The sequence below is a fragment of the Hermetia illucens genome, chromosome 4, assembly GCF_905115235.1.
Source record: "Hermetia illucens chromosome 4, iHerIll2.2.curated.20191125, whole genome shotgun sequence".
NCBI lineage: Eukaryota > Metazoa > Arthropoda > Insecta > Diptera > Stratiomyidae > Hermetia > Hermetia illucens.
The window spans coordinates 15337411-15355346 of NC_051852.1; the positions used below are offsets into that span (position 1 = coordinate 15337411).

At 42.4% G+C, this 17936-nt stretch overlaps 1 protein-coding gene across 7 annotated transcripts in view; it reads left to right on the top strand.

Moving 5' to 3' along the window:
* LOC119653857 (serine/threonine-protein kinase Tao) overlaps positions 1-17936 on the top strand; it is a 39511-nt gene that overhangs the window by 13685 nt on the left and 7890 nt on the right. For 2 of the 7 annotated variants that reach the window (XM_038058910.1, XM_038058911.1), the window contains exons 2-13: positions 260-329; positions 388-694; positions 756-1260; positions 1383-1742; positions 1807-2172; positions 11857-12030; positions 12096-12458; positions 12515-12637; positions 12721-12837; positions 12912-13085; positions 13148-13369; positions 13430-13548. In XM_038058910.1, the coding sequence (XP_037914838.1) occupies positions 465-694; positions 756-1260; positions 1383-1742; positions 1807-2172; positions 11857-12030; positions 12096-12458; positions 12515-12637; positions 12721-12837; positions 12912-13085; positions 13148-13369; positions 13430-13548 (2753 nt within the window). In that variant the 5' untranslated portion in view covers positions 260-329; positions 388-464. Of the gene's footprint in view, positions 1-259; positions 330-387; positions 695-755; positions 1261-1382; positions 1743-1806; positions 2173-2638; positions 2823-11856; positions 12031-12095; positions 12459-12514; positions 12638-12720; positions 12838-12911; positions 13086-13147; positions 13370-13429; positions 13549-17936 lie in introns of those variants that run through there. The other 5 variants (XM_038058908.1, XM_038058912.1, XM_038058913.1 and 2 more) reach the window with 4 other exon arrangements.

The following is a 17936-nucleotide window of genomic DNA, read 5'->3' on the forward strand; positions in this document are numbered from 1 at the left end:
GCACGCAGTGAATATTATGTTTTAAAGGTGTTACCCATAAACATCTAAATGGTGGCCCTACTTTCATTATCGAAGTTCTACGGCATGTCGAGGGAAGCCAAAATGTGCACCCTCCACATAAAATGACCTCATTCTTCATAACTATTTAATTGAAGCAAATCTTGTTGCTTAAATCTACAACAAATACTTTTCTGCAGTAGACAAGGACGCATTTGATATATTTATCTTGATAAATATATAATTTTCCTTTTCTTTACAGGAAGTCATCTCACCTCAGGACATTTGAAAAAAATGTCTTAGCTAAGCTCATAGTTTTCTCAATGTGGTAGGTAAATACTCTGTGCCAAGTACAATAAACAAATTGAGACTATCAAAGATTGTTAACAGTTAACCCAGCACCATCATCTCAAAGAGTGGTCATCATAGATCTCACCATCTACGAAAGGCTAGCTTTGTAAAGAGCAATGCCTTCTGCACGACCCGGTAGTCTAAAAGATCCCGAAATAGCCGATTTATTTAATAAACATGATCCGGAGAAAATATTCGAGGATTTACGGGAGATCGGTCATGGATCGTTTGGGGCCGTGTACTACGCCCGATGTAATCTCACCAAAGAAATTGTGGCCATCAAGAAGATGTCCTATGCCGGGAAACAAAGTTTAGAGAAATGGCAGGACATTTTAAAAGAAATTCGGTAAAAATGATGTTAATTGATTTGCGATGTATGTTTTGTTTTGATGATATTTGATTCGCAGATTCCTCCGTCAATTGAACCATCCGAACACGATCGAATACAAAGGTTGTTACCTCCGAGAGAACACAGCATGGCTCGTTATGGAATATTGTGTTGGATCCGCATCGGATATCATCGAAGTGCACAAGATGCCTCTCCACGAAGAAGAGATATCAGCAATCTGTAATGGCGTTCTTGGCGGATTGAGTTATCTACATAGTTTGGGAAGGATACATCGTGATATCAAGGCCGGAAATATTTTATTAACGGAACTTGGCATTGTGAAATTGGCTGATTTTGGTAGTGCTGCTATTAAATGTCCAGCTAATAGTTTCGTCGGAACGCCTTACTGGATGGCTCCTGAAGTGATTTTAGCGATGGATGAAGGGCAATATGATGGTAAAGTTGATGTTTGGTCGTTGGGTATTACATGCATAGAACTAGCTGAAAGGAAACCGCCATATTTCAATATGAATGCCATGTCCGCTCTTTATCATATCGCTCAAAATGATTCACCCTCATTGCAGGTAAGCTGGATCTATTGATTTTTTAGCTCTATAAAGTGATGACCATGATATTTTTGTGAAATACCTTAACTGAATATTCATAGTAGTTGTAAATATGGCGATTTCGGTGACTTTCATTACAGGCGGAAGAGTGGTCTGACATATTTCGAAACTTTGTCGATTCATGCTTAAAGAAATCACCGGTTGATCGACCAACATCCACAAAACTTTTAACTCACGCGTATATCACTCGACCGCGACCAAATACTGTTCTAATTGAACTGATAGCACGTACTAAAGCGGCCGTAAGGGAATTGGATAATTTAAATTATAGGAAAATGAAAAAAATTCTAATGGTTGATAACTGCGAGACTGAAAGTGCAATGGGTGATGCTGATGACACACCAGACGAACAAGCGGGCGGAGACAGTAGTAAGAGTAACAGTATAACGTCGGAGCATTCTATACATTCGGTTGGTGTATCAGCGGCCAGTAGTCAAGTAGTATTGCCATCCTCTAACCTAAATCTAGTCCCTTAGAAATTGGCTAATCATTTGCCTTTCGTAGAGTTCTTCATCGAATTCAATACCACATGGAATGGGTGGTCCTCATCATACCAGCGGCTATCATCAAGGTGGCGCCATATCAAGAAACTCCTCACGTCTTCGTAACTTACCACCACTGCCTAACATCCCGCACATGAATAATAATATAACTCCAACGAATTCCACATCGGCAATTGCTATGGTTTCGGGACAAAATGCGATCATGCAAAATCCTGGAGGTTTTGCCCCCTCACCGTCTGGTTATCCACATCAAAATCATGCAACACAACAGGCCATTTCGAATGCTGTTTCGGAGCATGGAACTAACAACTTTGCCACCATACGAACGACAAGTATTGTTACGAAGCAGCAAAAGGAACATATGCAGGTTTGTAGGAGGTTGTTTTTTCCTGAAAATTGCATCATTTTGAAAATTTAGTCATGTGCCTTAAAGGCAGAGCGATAAATGCATGGAATTATGAAGAAAGTATTCTCAGAAAAGATACTGTAGTTGCTATGTTTCCTATTTCCACGGCAATTTTTGCTTTCGATGGTGGCTGATAAAAACAGTTTTAGTGTCAGTAAGTGTGTAAGTGTTCTAAGTTAATATTTATTTTGATTCTCAGTATTCAATCAACAAATTGATTTTCCCTGAATGATGCAATCTTCAAATAACTTTATTTACTTATCAATTATTTAAAATAATTTTCCTAATAATAATTTTTTTATTTATATACGGAAAAAATAAAACGATAGGATTTTTATTTATGCTCAGCTTTATGTGGTGGCAATAGTAACTGTTGCATATCGTAGCGCAAAACTTCTTCAAATCACAATATATGCATATACATAAAATAGAGGAAAATATCGTTAATGAAAAATCAAATTTCTATAAGTTATGACCTTATGCACAGCTGCACAAACTTTCTATTGAGCAGATATACCACGGCTCACGTCATATTCGTACAGCATTGATGAGCTTACCAGACGCCTCAATAATAATTCGCCATCTACTTTCCACTTTTCAAATTGTTCTAGGTAAAAACTGCATTATTTTTCTCTTTAGTTCTGTTTTGTGGAGAGGAAACCGCTTGACCATATCGAAATCATATTTCATAAAAGTAGTAACAGCTAGATTGCATGGAATTTATTCCATGTTTGTATTCTGTGTGTTTTGTTGGAGTGCGAGTTTACGCCCATATCGATCCATATCCATTTAAATTCATGTACATATCAGGTGACGGTGGGTATTTTAAGATGGCTCCATTTGTGTATAAGATGTTTTTGTTATGTGCGTTTTCAGTGTTTGTGGATAAGAAATTGGATTCTTATTGCTCAATCTATTGCTGAATTCCTTCCGAAATGCTGGTCGTTATTTATGAGTATGTTAGGGGTTGTGTTTTCCTAGATTTACTTGCAAATGTTTACTCGATATTAAAAAAACAGATACAATACTAGATGGCACTACCTTTGTTGCAAGGTGATTCTGGTGGGCGTGTCGGTTGTTGTGTTCGTACTATCGTTGAGGTCTGTAGGGCAAATTAAATAACACTCGCCACGGAAACTGTTAACAACATTTATTACTAAACAATTGGCAAATACAATTTATGTAAGCTGGTTACGAATGGGTTCGTGTTGACCGGAGGTTATGTTTCGACTCCTGGTGATTCCTCTTCTTCGACTCGATCATTGGGCCTCTGGCGGGTAACTCCGCACCCCTTCATCACTCCCTCCGCAGTGATGGCGCCCATCACGATGTTTTAACACACCATGACGTCGACGATGCGAAGGCGGATATACCCGCAAGTTTGGCTGGTGTGACCTAATAAGTGGCGACATATCACGTGAGCGTATGTCGGACGGCTCGTCTGAATGGAAATGTTGCATAACCGCTGCTGAGAAAATATTACACGCCGTTTCGTTGATGCACGATGCCTTGCTCGACACGGGTCAGCTGGCGAGTTTTGTTGCTGTGCAGGCTGGGGTGGCGTAGACGGCAGCTGCGCGCGAGAAGTGGCTGGCAACGCGATTGGATTATGGTCTGGTGAAAAGTTGGAGCTAAACCCGGTGATTGCACCGCCGCAAATGACTTACAAGGTGACGTGGATGGGGCAACTTCTGTAGTCGGGAGAAATGCTGGTTTTAATAGCTCGGTTGAGACGTTGAATTCAACTAAATAGATCTCTAGGGTTACCCTTTTGAGAACGCGGTGCGGACCGGTGTAAGGCTGGATCAACGATTTCCTCACAGCGTCTACTCGCACAAGAACATGTGATCAAGATCTCAAGTCTTTGTATACGAAACACGTTCTGTTGTTACGGTGAACGATTGAACGTGGACGCATTTCTCGCATGTACTCCCGCAGCTTGTTGATGAAATCACACTGGTTGACGTTGTCGTTACCGTCGACGAACCATTCGCCGGGTAACCGGAGGGTGATTCCGAATGCGAACTCTGCAGATAATGTGCCGAGGTCTTCCTTGATACTATTTCGAAGACCGATTAATACCATCGGCAGCAGCTGGATCCAATTGGCTTTATCTTCGTGGCACGTTATAGACGCTTTTAACGATCGATGCTACCGCTTAATTGCTCCGTTGGACGTTGGATGGTACGGGGTGGTGCGAGTTCGTTTACATCCGGTCAATTTCGCCAGTGACTTGAACAAAACGGATTCGCACTGTGCACCTTGATCCGTGGTAATGATTGCTGGCGCGCCGTAACGAGATATCCTCGTTGCATAGAACGCGTTAGCCACCGACTCTGCCAACTGGTCCTTAAGGGGGCAGACCTCGGGCCAACGTGAAAACCTGTCCAGCATGGTGAGGCAGTATCGGAAACCGCCTGACGGTGCAAATTATCTGATGAACCTTGGATAGAGAAATCTTCGGAGCTCTTTGAAAGCCACCGGCCAAGGGAAATTGCGTAGCGTCTCAACTCGCGACGCCGGTGGCGCAATTCCGTGTTCCCTGATGGTTTCAAGACAATTTTCTTGGTGTAATGGCTTTCCATGACTTTGATATTCGTTTCAATATTTTATACATGAAACTCGTTTGGTGACGCAGCTCGTGGTTCTACTCTTTGAAGAAAAATTAATGGAATAGGGAAGATTTCCATCAGGACCCTCAGGTATTGTCCTCGTTTCAATGGATGCAGTTCCATTTAACCTCTGTACATAAAGGCATCCAGTTGAGGGAAGACACAAGACACACCAAGCCCAATCACACAAAATTGCTATAAGATACTATCTGGGTCGGAAGATAATTTCGAAAAAAATCAGCAGACAGTGAAGCAACAATTTCATTTAACGGTTTCTAAAAGGTCCATACAACTCCCGGTTTTCAGTGACCCACACGAACTACTCATGAGATTAAACTCCCTCGCCTACTTTTCTTCCTTAGAGTAAAATAATTCAAGGCCAAAACGTTTTGTCGATTTCGACGATGTAAAGATTGTAAAATTTGTTTAATTCATTAGAATTTATTCCGTCAAGTCGAGAAAATGATATCGGCCAACAGACAGAATTGATGACCATACCGCCCCGTTTTATGGCATTTTCCATCATTCTTACCAGAACTACGACAGGTTCTCGCATTCCTGGTGAATATTGTCCTTAAGGGCTTCAGGAGTTTGAGTCTTAATAATGATAATAAGTCTGAGTCTTGTTGACGTAAACCGGTGGCTCCAACAAACCTGAAGAAAAGAAGTCTGGATCGGTTAAATCTGGTGATCCTTCCGGCCAGTACAAATCACCAAAACGAGAGATTAAGCCACCCGGAAATGCTTCCTTCAGATTATCGGTTGCGGCTCGCAGTGTGCGCCGTTGCATCGTCCTGTTGGAGCCACATGTTCTCCAGTCCCAATTCATCGAATTGAGGAAAAAAAAAATGCGGTAATCATGGCTTTGTAGCGCGCGCCATCCAAAGTCGTCGTTTCGTCCCCGGCGTTCTAAAAAAATAGCCCAACGGCTCCTCCAGCGTAAACAGTACACCACACAGTAACTTTGAGCGGATGAAATGGCTTTTCGTGAGTGATACACGGATTTTTGGTGTCCCAGAAACGATTATTTGTTTATTCACGTTACGTAGGTAAGATGCGTTTAGCGGTGAACACCTAACAGCTGATGCACCGTCTACACTTTGTAGGGGAACATATTCTAATCATCCATAAAAATTCTGCGTAGGGATCGCCTGCTAATGCCCAATTGCGTGGCACGTCGTCTGATCGATGTTCCGGGCTTCCCTTCGACATCTTGGGCAAAAGCAGCGATATTTTCATTGCTTCGGGGGCGGTCAGTCTTGGGAATATCTCGTGTTGTCCCAGTCTTTTCAAGGCGCAGTATTTGTCCAGTTGGTGCCGGACGGCCAGGAAATCTGCGACGAAATTCACACTGCGCCAACATATGTATATATGGCCGAGATATGTACGGTTGTTACTCACACTAAGTGCCACAGAGAGTGGTTGACTTGATTGTGCACTATAAGTCATACAATTGAGGGATAGTCAGATTGTAGAAACTTACCCATATTGAATTCAGCGGTTGGACTCAAAAGTTCGTAGGCTAACATATAAAAGAAATATAGTGGCCTTCAAGGGGGATACAATGATTATAGCGATCATACAATTTTTATAGTACAATTTGTCTTTAGCCTCAAAATAAGTTTCAGTTTCGGCGATTAATTTAACCTGTTTCCTGTTCACTTCTTGGTGGAATATAGGGTATCCATACAGTCAGATTGTGCTTCATTTTCACTATTATCACCCCTAACGCTATGCAAGTGATAAGCTCATAACAGAAAACCTTTCCATTGGAGCCAAATTTCTTTCTAGCGAGCATTCTCTTGAGGTCAGAGAACAGAAAAAAGTCGTTGGGGACCACATTTGGAGAATTCAGTAGATGTGGAAGCAATTCAAAGCCAAATTCATGCAATTTTGCCATTGTTTTCATTGACTTGAGACACGATGTATTATTCTGATGAAACAGCACTTTCTTTTTCTTCAAATGGGGCCATTTTCCGCGATTTCATGCATCCGCTATGTAATAGTCGCTGTTGATGGGGTTTCCCTTCTCAGTCGATGAATATTATACCATGCGCATTCCAATATACTAATGCCATAGTTTTGCCAGCCTACTGTTGTTCTTCACGCATCAATGCAACTTGGAAGAAGTCACGTGCCACAACTGGTGTTCTTTGTGATCCAAAAGGCTGACCGAAACAACGATGGCTTGGGAGCCTGTCGACTCCATCCATCCAAAATGGCACAACCGCTCAAAACGAGCCGGCACGGTTGAAGAAGAAGAATGGGTAAATGTCCAGGAGGTATCGAAAATAGAATTTTCCACTTTTTTGTGACGAGAATTGCCTCCATTTTAGAGGGGCACACTACCAACTTCCACTTCTAGCTAGGTTTTAATTTCTGGATCCATTTTAAATTTATTTCGGAGATGATCCGACTAATTTCGCTATTTTGCCTGCTTTATTCTCTCCGGCTTCCGCTTTCCTGCTTCAAAATTGCCATCTGTTCATAAAGTTTAAGGAATTATTGCACAGTCGACTCATTTCTCCCTAATTTGCGAGGTCTCCCCCGCATAGGTAAAGATTATTCCTTACAAACTAGGATTCTTACATTTTCTTCTGTATTTAATTTTCCTTTCCGGTTCATTACAATGTCTTAAATTTTCGAAAAACTTATTCAACACTCACTCGAACGCAGCCCAATTATTCAAATCCTTGACATTAATAAAGGCAAGAACCCGGAAAAACGGATTTATAAGAGCTGCGCAAAATTTTTTGTCGGTAGGTGTATATCTTCAAAACCTTCATCATTAATGGTGCAATAGCCGGAAGCCGGGCTAGGCCTGCCTTAATAAATAACTCCAGACATCCCGGTTTTGCGCCAAAGGCCACCAATTCGATATCCCTGAAAGCTGTCTAGTGTCCTGGTCTACGCCATCGCTCCATCCCAGGCGGGGCCTGCCACGTATTCTTTTCCTACTGAAGATATTGCCTTTATGGACCTTCCGTGCTGGATCATTTTATCCATACGGATTAAGTCGCCCGCTCATTGCAACCTATTGAGCCGGACTTTGTGCACAACCAGACGGTCGTTGTATTGCTCATAAATTTCTTTGCTATGTAAACTAGGAAATCGTCCATCTTCATGTAGTGGCCCCAAAAATTCTTCGGAAGATTCTTCTCTTGAACGCGGCCAAGAGTTAGCAATTTTTCTTGCTAGGAACCCAGGTCTCCGGGGAATAAATGAGGACTGGCACGATCGATGTCTTGTACAATAACAGCTTTGACCCTATGGTGAGGCGTTTTTGTAAGCTGAAATAGGCTCTGTTGGCAGTCAACAACCGTGTGCGGATTTCATTGCCATAGCTGTTGAGATATCAACAATCTCTGTATTCTCCTATGTTTACTGTTCTCATTTGGGTAGTGCGCGTTGTTATCTGAAATTTGGTTTTTACATACGACATAACACTAGTATGAAAGATAATGTTGGTTCCCCTCGGGTTGCCTAAATTGTAGTGCTTGTTTTGTCCTAGATTTGAGGCTCTCTCATAAAAAAATTACATGAAGAGAAGTTTGGGGACTGAGTGAGTCATGAAACATTACAAAAACTGGATGAGAGAATACAGAGAAACAGATTGTGGATAAGAAACATTCATGAGTCATGATCATATCGATAATACGTCTATTGTAGTCCCGTTTTGGTAAAAAAGTAAGTTGCTTCAATTTTGGAGCTTTCCAATGGTTTCTTGTGGAGTTGTCGCGGATTTTTACGCAACGCTTGAGAATTTTAATTATTAGTAGCCCCATCAAGGGGGAGGTGGATTGTTAATTTCGTTTGCTTCGCAAAACCATTCTTTAAAGTTCTTCGTTTTGTATTTACTGAGTTATAACCATTTCAAAATCACTCGGTTTCCATGGTATGAACTGTCTAACGTTCATGAAGTAAATAAGTTATCGTGTCGATTCTTCACACGGTAAAAGTTGTATTCAGGTAGTGATATTTGTAGGCACTTACCGTAACCCCGCATTTCCTAAGAGCAATATATTTCCTGTTATTGCTATTGTGTTCCAGAAAGGTAAGGTTTTCTTTTCATTCCCTCCGAATATACTGGTCTTTGATTGCTGCCCTAACCATGGTTTTCCTTTTGTTAAATCGGTTCCAATTCTCTTATCTCTACAGAACGGACTGGAATAGCGCTAATTTTACTTCCAAATGGCAACATTTCATGTCACATATTCACAAAATTTAGGAAGAACATAACACGAACGCGGGCACGCGCAGAGACTTATCACGAACTCCGTCGAGCGGAGAAGCGACTTCACAGACGGAAAAAGTAAGCCTGGGAGAACCAACAAGTCTGTGAACTAGAAAAGTACAGGGAGCAACCGCACCAGGCGCGCAAGTTTTACCAACAAGTCAGCAGGATGAAGCCTTATACACCTCGATGCTCATCCTGCCGAGACAAAGAGGGAAATCCGATTTCCGACAGAATCGGCATATTAGAGCGATGGGTTGAGTACTTTGATGAGCTACTGAACAACCAGAACATCGGCGAGTTGGAGGTCCTGCCAACTGAAGACGACGGACAAATACTGCCACCACCAAGTTTAGGAGAAACAGTCCGTGCAATTCATCGGCTAAAAAATCATAAGTTGCCAGGAGCCGATGGAATTACAGCCGAATTGGTTAAATATGGAGGCGACCAGTTACACCAAGTGGTTCATCAACTTGTGCTCAAGGTATGGGACAGCGAATCAATGCCTGACGATTGGCAAAGAGGCATAATCTGTCTCATACATAAAAAGGGAGATATCACAGAGTGCAGCAATTATAGAGGTATCACGTCGCTGAGTACCATCTATAAGATATTCTCCACTATCTTGCTAGGCCGGATAGCCCCATACGCCCAGAACATCATTGGCCCATACCAAAGAGGCTTCACTCCAGGCAAATCAGCAACAGATCAGATTTTCTCTCTGCGGCAGGCGATGGAAAAACTGTTGGAATATGGACAACAGTTGCACCATCTGTTCATCGACTTTAAAGCCGCCTATGATAGCATAGCCAGGGTAAAACTGTACACGGCCATGAGAGAATTCGGTATCCCGACGAAAGTAATAAGACTGACTAGGCTGACCCTGACCAATGTCCGAGGCCAGATAAAAGCAGCAGGATCACTCTCAAGACCATTCGACATCAACAACGGTCTACGACAAGGGGATGCGCTATCATGCGTCCTCTTTAACCTGGCCCTCGAGAAGGTGATCCGTGATGCTGAGGTGAATGCAAGAGGTACGATCCTCTTCAAGTCCACCCAACTACTGGCCTATGCTGACGATATCGACATCATGGGAAGAACCACCCGAGACGTACAAACTGCCTTCATCCAGATCGAGCAGGCGGCGCGAGATGTTGGGCTGCACATCAATGAAGGGAAGACAAAATATATGGTGGCAAAGTCAGCACCGAAGACGAATCAACGAACAACATCAAACCGCACTGGTCAAACACAAACACGAAGAAGAATAAGGATAGGAGAATACAACTTTGAGACCGTTGACAATTTCTCCTATCTAGGGTCGAAAATCACAACCGATAACAACTACGATGATGAAATCCGCGCACGGTTGTTGTAAGCCAACAGAGCCTATTTCAGCTTACAAAGACTGTTCCGCTCGAAACGTCTCACCATAGAGTCAAAGCTTTTATTGTACAAGACTATGATCTTGTCAGTCCTCATGTATTCCTCGGAAACTTGGGTTCTTAGCAAGAAAAATTGCGAACTCTTGGCCGCGTTCGAGAGAAGAATCCTCCGAAGAATTTTTGGCCCCCTACATGAGGATGGACGATTCCGTAGCCTGCACAATGACGAAATCTATGAGCGATACCATGACCGTCCGGTTGTGGATAAAATCCGGCTCAATAGGTTACGGTGGGCGGGTCACTTAATCCGTATAGATGAAGATGATCCCACCCGGAAAGTCTATAAGGGCAATATCTATGGTAGAAAAAGAAGACGAGGCAGACCCTACCTAAGATGGAGCGATGGCGTGGGTCAGGACGCCAGACAGCTTTTAGGGATATCGAATTGGTGGACCTCGGCGCAAAACCGGGATGTCTGGAGTTCCTTATTAAGGCAGGCCTAGACCGGATACCGGTTGTTGCGCCGTTGATGATGATGATGATAACACGATGAAAGTCAAACTTAAATAAAGCGACCACATTGTAACAGGATGTTGGAGCTGGTGGTGGCTAATTTAATTGTCTATTGTTGATGCTAATTATTGTGGTTTATGAGAAGGGTTTGGTGTTTCACAAGAATTTAATATTGTTCCTCAGCCATTCTGCTACATGTAGAACTAGGACGATCAGTTTATCCCCTCGTAGGTTCCTTATTCTAGCATAGTCAGAAGCAGAACTGCATCCTTTTCTATTGTATGGCTTATCTGATGCTATTTCCGCCTTCTGACTTGCTTGATATCGTCTCCCTACAATGATTTGTTCCTACATGCAACATTGAGTTTTCAGATGACAAAGAAGAAATTGAACCGTGCAGTCATAAGGAGCGGTGCCATTAGAGCAACAAATGAAATAATCCTTACTAAATTCTTGAAAGATTTCCTCTCTCTGTAGAATTAGAATTAAATTGAGTTTATCTCCAAACTTAATTCCTCTTTTATAACGTTAGAATTCAAGTCGTATCAAGACCTCCAATAACTAAAACTAGTTTGTTTCACCCATTCTTTAATTTCGGCATGAAGAAGTATCTTGTTATCAATTGGTTTCATCGGAAACAAGAATCATTGACACTCTGGCTCTACTTTCACGAAAAAATTCGTATTTCAACCTTGATAGATTCTTCAAAAAATCCCTATTTCGGCGCTGCGTATTATGTGACTTTGTGCTGTGCAGTATTACTAGCTTTATAGATATTTCGCATACACAATTCATCATTTTGGGCACTTAGTTTTGCAATGCAATTATCTATCATACTCTTCCTCGCTTGAATCTAATATTTCGTAAAATTCACAAAACTTATTCCATCAATTTACAGGAAGAAATGCATGAACAAATGTCTGGTTACAAGCGAATGCGACGCGAGCATCAAGCGGCGCTCCTTAAACTAGAAGAAAAATGTAAAGTAGAAATGGAAGGCCATAAGGCAGCACTGGATAAGGAATATGATATGCTTTTGCATAATTTCACCAGGGAATTGGAAAAGCTTAATGTAAGTGTGAAATCAAGCAATTGGTAATATGTTGAACGAATGCAACCATTCGATTTATCTGGCAGGCTAAACACCAACAAGAGTTAGAACGTCGTGTTAAGCAGAATAATGCAGCCGAGAAGAAACTGTTCAAGGAGATTTCCTTGAAACAAGAAGGTGATAGGAAGGCATTCGATATGAATCGCAAGAAGGAATACAAAGCCAACAAAGAGCGTTGGAAACGTGAATTATCCATGGATGAATCGACACCAAAACGGCAACGTGATTTAACGTTGCAATCGCAGAAGGATAACTTGAAGCAGGCCGAGGCGCAAGAAGAGCAACGTTTGCTTCGGGTGCAGAAACAGTATATCGATTTGGAAATGAGAAAGTTCAAGAGGAAAAGAATGATAATGTTGCATGAGTTGGAGAATCAACTGCTGAGAGATGTAAGTTTTTTTTTTATACTAAAATAGTGAGGTGTTATTGGGATTTATGGTTACAGGAATTGAGTAAGAAGCAACAGCAGTTGGAACTCGCACATGGAATGCTCCTGAAACATCACGAAAAGACTCAAGAATTAGAGTATAGGCAGCAGAAAAGTGTACATAACTTAAGGGAAGAACAGGTGAGAAGAAGATTTTGATTTTGTATTGACATTTGTGCCGTGGTTCCCGTGTATGCATTTGCTAATGTATGTTTCCGCGCTAGATATTAAAACAACATAACACCGAGTTGCAGAATCAAAGAGATTATATGGTAAGGGCTGAGAAAGAGTTGCTCAGGAAGCATGCCCTTGAATTAAGACAGCAGCCAAAGAGCTTGAAGGTAACGCTGCAATATTTTTCTTTACCCAATGCACAGAATTCCTATATTTTCTTAAAATTCATCACGAAATTTAGCAAAAGGAATTGCAAATACGTAAACAATTCCGTGAGACATGTAAAATCCAAACTCGACAATATAAGGCATTGAAAGCGCAAATATTGCAAAGTACACCGAAGGAGCAACAGAAAGCTGTGATAAAACAATTGAAGGAGGAGAAACACCGTAAATTGACACTGTTAGGTGATCAGGTATGTTTTTCGAAATTAAGATGAACAAAAACATTAAATCTTTACCTTTTATTTCTCTCTAGTATGAACAAAGTATTGCTGATATGCTACAGAAACAGAGTCTTCGATTAGACGAAAGTCAAGAAGTTGAGTGCCAACGTTTGAAAGACTTGTTGCAATATGAGCTTGACATTCTGATGGCTTATCAGAGCAAAAATAAAATGCAAGCGCAAGCGCAGCGTGATAGAGAACGTAAGGAATTAGAGGATCGAGTTAGCGTAAGGAGAGCGTTACTTGAGAGCAAGGTAATATTCATTTGAAAATATAGTTTACATGTTATGGCAAATGATTCAATTTTGCATCAGATGGAGGCTGAGTTACAGCAGTTCAACAATGAGCGGGCCGAACGAATACGGTGCATGCATGAGAAGCATGAAAAAGAGCTAGAAGCTTTCGATGAAGAGTCGGCCAGGATGGGATTCAGGTAACTTTAATATTCTTCAATTTTTTTAAGTGTAGATACTTCATCAGGCTCTATTTGATCTAGAACTAAAATATTTGCAAGAAAGAAGTTAAGAAAAAAATATTCGAAATGGAATTGCCAGTATTGAAAATAATGGAAACAGATGCAACCATTTTTACTTCCTTCCAAAGCGCTTTCAATTTCAAAAAAGAAAAATCAAGAGCATATGGTGTTTTTTACCTGGATAGCGGGAATTCTGGTATTGAATCCTTGGAAATAACACACTATGGTTGATTTTTTCATAGGGCGATTGCCCATATGTTTTCACGTTAATGCGCAACAAGAATCAGATGAGATCATTAAAAGCAAATTGGGTTTCCAGTTGTGATGAAGTTTGGAAAACTTAAATTGAGACCGCATTTAACGTGCAGGTCGATTAAATCCTAGTGTATTATCTGTTAATCTATCAATTATAACCTAAAGGACGAGGGTCCTAGCGGAAAAGGTCATCAATATGATCTGACTTTCAAGAGAACAAAAAATAGGCAGAGTTCATACAACATCCCGAGGTCCTCTAAATTTACCATGACTAAATTGGGAAGGAATAATTGCGCTCTCAAGTTGCGTCACGTGACCCTGCGTGCGAACATTCGCTGTTGTATTCATTTTCTTGTTTCACAAAAATTCACACAACTTGCGTCCGGCTTTAGAGTATGACTTCAGCCTATCAAGTTGACTCACAACTTGGTAAGGTGACGTGACCTGACTCACTCTGACCTTTTGTGAAACAAGGAAATGAATACAACAGCGGTGACGTGATGCAGCTTGAAAAGGTCAGTGAATTGCGAAGGTTTGTGCTCATGCCACAATTTTCACTAGTAACTGCGGCCCGCATTAAGTAAAAACTAACTATTTCTGGATGATTCAGTGGTTAGAGAGCTAGGCTGTCGTACAAAAGGACGCTGTTCAAATTTTACTGGTGGCAATGAGATTCGTATCATGACTAGATGTCGGATACCAGTTGTCTCAGGTGTGAGTGAGTGCCTGAGTCAAATCAGGGTAATCACCGACGAGCGAATGTTTTGTTTCCTACAGCGGGTACTGTTACGGTCTGAATTAAGTGCTCTAACACTCATCAAGGCTCAGATTGGACTGGATTGTGGCGCCAACGATTATTATTACTATTAGAGAATTATTAATAAATAACGTCTATATGGAAGAGTTTCTGAGGTGCAACATTCTCCATTGGGGTTCCTTAGATGACGATTTCAAGAAGATACTCGATACTCGAGATCGCGAAACAAAAGGAAGTGGTTTGATTACTACATGATGTCGAGATCGAGCGAGGAAAAATTCTAGTTTTTACCTCTTTCTCTTAAATTTCCTTTCAGGTTAATTGGATCGCATGAGCATTCAACAAAGGGTTTGGAAACGTAAATTTGCCTGTATTTCCATAGAACAATTGTACCGGCAGTGGAGAATGCAGTGTTGCTTGATGTGACATTTCGAAAATGCCGCAATTTATGATATGTTGTCATTTTAGTTACATGAAACACTCGCAAATTATACATTTAGGTGTAAGCCGAGAATTTTAATTTTGCTCCGTTTTGGCAATCGTAGTCTCGGTGCTTCCTGCAACTCAGCTTGGCGTCAATCAGCAGTTCATTGCGTTTGATAGCCGGCTTGGAGATGATCATATCTTCAATGGCTTTTACAGCACGCCCCTGTTTGCTTATCACTCAGTTTCAGGTCTTCACTGTCTCCGTCACGTAGAACAACCTTTAAGGCCTTAATTATGACAATCATGGCTAATTCCTCCAGGTTGGGGGTTGGGTAGGGCTGACAACCCTACACGGAAAACAACTCGTTACGAAGCCACAACAGGAGCCTCGGACAGGACGGATTTTAAAACGACGGACCCGGCAACGAACACGGAATAAAGATTTGCGCATTTTCTCATGGAACGTGCGCTCCCTGTACAGAGATGAAGCTGACCAGCAGCTAGCCGATACCCTGTCCCAATATAGGGCTGATATAACAGCGTTGCAAGAGATGCGATGGACAGGGACCGGTTTCCTGGAGAAGAGCCACTACACCATATATTATAGCGGTCATCCAGTAAACCATGTGCTCGGAGTAGGTTTCTTAGTCAGCCAAAAAATGAAACCTGCTGTTATCGGCTTTGAAAACATAAGCGAACGGCTATGCACTCTGCGCTTGCGAGGCAAGTTTAGAAATATAAGCCTCATAAACGTTCACGCCCCTACAGAGGAGACTGCAGAGTCGGAGAAGGATACCTTCTACGAGGCAGTAGAACGAACCCTCGAAGCCTGTCCCAGATATGATATCAAAATCATACTTGGGGATTTTAACAGCCAAGTAGGGAAGGAGCCCGTATTCAGGCGATACGTTGGCTCCCATAGCTTACACGAAAACACAAATGATAACGGACTGCGGACTATTCAATTAGCAGGGTCACACGAAATGGTTGTTGGAAGTACCTGGTTTGCGCGGAAAGCGGTCCACAAACATACGTGGGCCTCTCCAGATGGGACCACTTTCAACCAAATTGACCACGTGTTGATCGAACGCCGCCACCTCTCAGTCTTGATGAATGTCAGAACATATAGGGGGGCCAATATAGACTCGGACCACTTTCTCGTTGGCATGGTGCTCCGAGCTCGAATAACAATACCACCTAGAATCCCCTCTGACAATCAGGTGAGAGTGAACACTGAAGCCATCCACAACACAACCCTCCGCGACACCTATAAGAGGGAAATGGATGCCGCAATAACTGCAGTCAACAGAGGACCTGGAGATGAAGCATCAACAAATGATCTTCACAACCACCTGAAGAACGTTATCATGGATACGGCCACAAATATACTTGGCCCCAGCCGTAAATGGAGTCGGAACGGCTGGTTTGACGATGAATGTAAGCTAGCAACGGAACGGAAGAATGCCGCATACCGAGTAATGTTGCATTCTCAAAGAACGCGGGCACGCGCAGAGACTTATCACGAACTCCGTCGAGCGGAGAAGCGACTTCACAGACGGAAAAAGGAAGCCTGGGAGAACCAACAAGTCTGTGAACTAGAAAAGTACAGGGAGCAACCGCACCAGGCGCGGAAGTTTTACCAACAAGTCAGCAGGATGAAGCCTTATACACCTCGATGCTCATCCTGCCGAGACAAAGAGGGAAATCTGATTTCCGACAGAATGGTCATATTGGAGCGATGGGTTGAGTACTTTGATGAGCTACTGAACAACCAGAACATCGGCGAGTTGGAGGTCCCGTCAACTGAAGACGACGGACAAATACTGCCACCACCAAGTTTAGGAGAAACAGTCCGTGCAATTCATCGGCTAAAAAATCATAAGTCGCCAGGAGCCGATGGAATTACAGCCGAATTGGTTAAATATGGAGGCGACCAGTTACACCAAGTGGTTCATCAACTTGTGCTCAAGGTATGGGACAGCGAATCAATGCCTGACGATTGGCAACGAGGCATTATCTGTCTCATACATAAAAAGGGAGATATCACACAGTGCAGCAATTATAGAGGTATCACGTTGCTGAGTACCATCTATAAGATATTCTCCACTATCTTGCTAGGCCGGATAGCCCCATACGCCCAGAACATCATTGGCCCATACCAAACAGGCTTCACTCCAGGCAAAGCAGCGACAGATCAGATTTTCTCTCTGCGGCAGGCGATGGAAAAACTGTTGGAATATGGACAACAGTTGCACCATCTGTTCATCGACTTTAAAGCCGCCTATGATAGCATAGCCAGGGTAAAACTGTACACGGCCATGAGAGAATTCGGTATCCCGACGAAATTAATAAGACTGACTAGGCTGACCCTGACCAATGTGCGAGGCCAGATAAAAGCAGCAGGATCACTCTCAAGACCATTCGACATCAACAACGGTCTACGACAAGGGGATGCGCTATCATGCGTCCTCTTTAACCTGGCCCTCGAGAAAGTGATCCGTGATGCTGAGGTGAATGCAAGAGGTACGATCCTCTTCAAGTCCACCCAACTACTAGCCTATGCTGACGATATCGACATCATGGGAAGAACCACCCGAGACGTACAAACTGCCTTCATCCAGATCGAGCAGGCGGCGCGAGATCTTGGGCTGCACATCAATGAAGGCAAGACAAAATATATGGTGGCAACGTCAGCACCGAAGACGAATCAACCAACAACATCAAACCGCACTGGTCAAACACAAACACGAAGAAGAATAAGGATAGGAGAATACAACTTTGAGACCGTTGACAATTTCTCCTATCTAGGGTCGAAAATCACAACCGATAACAACTACGATGATGAAATTCGCGCACGGTTGTTGTCAGCCAACAGAGCCTATTTCAGCTTACAAAGACTGTTCCGCTC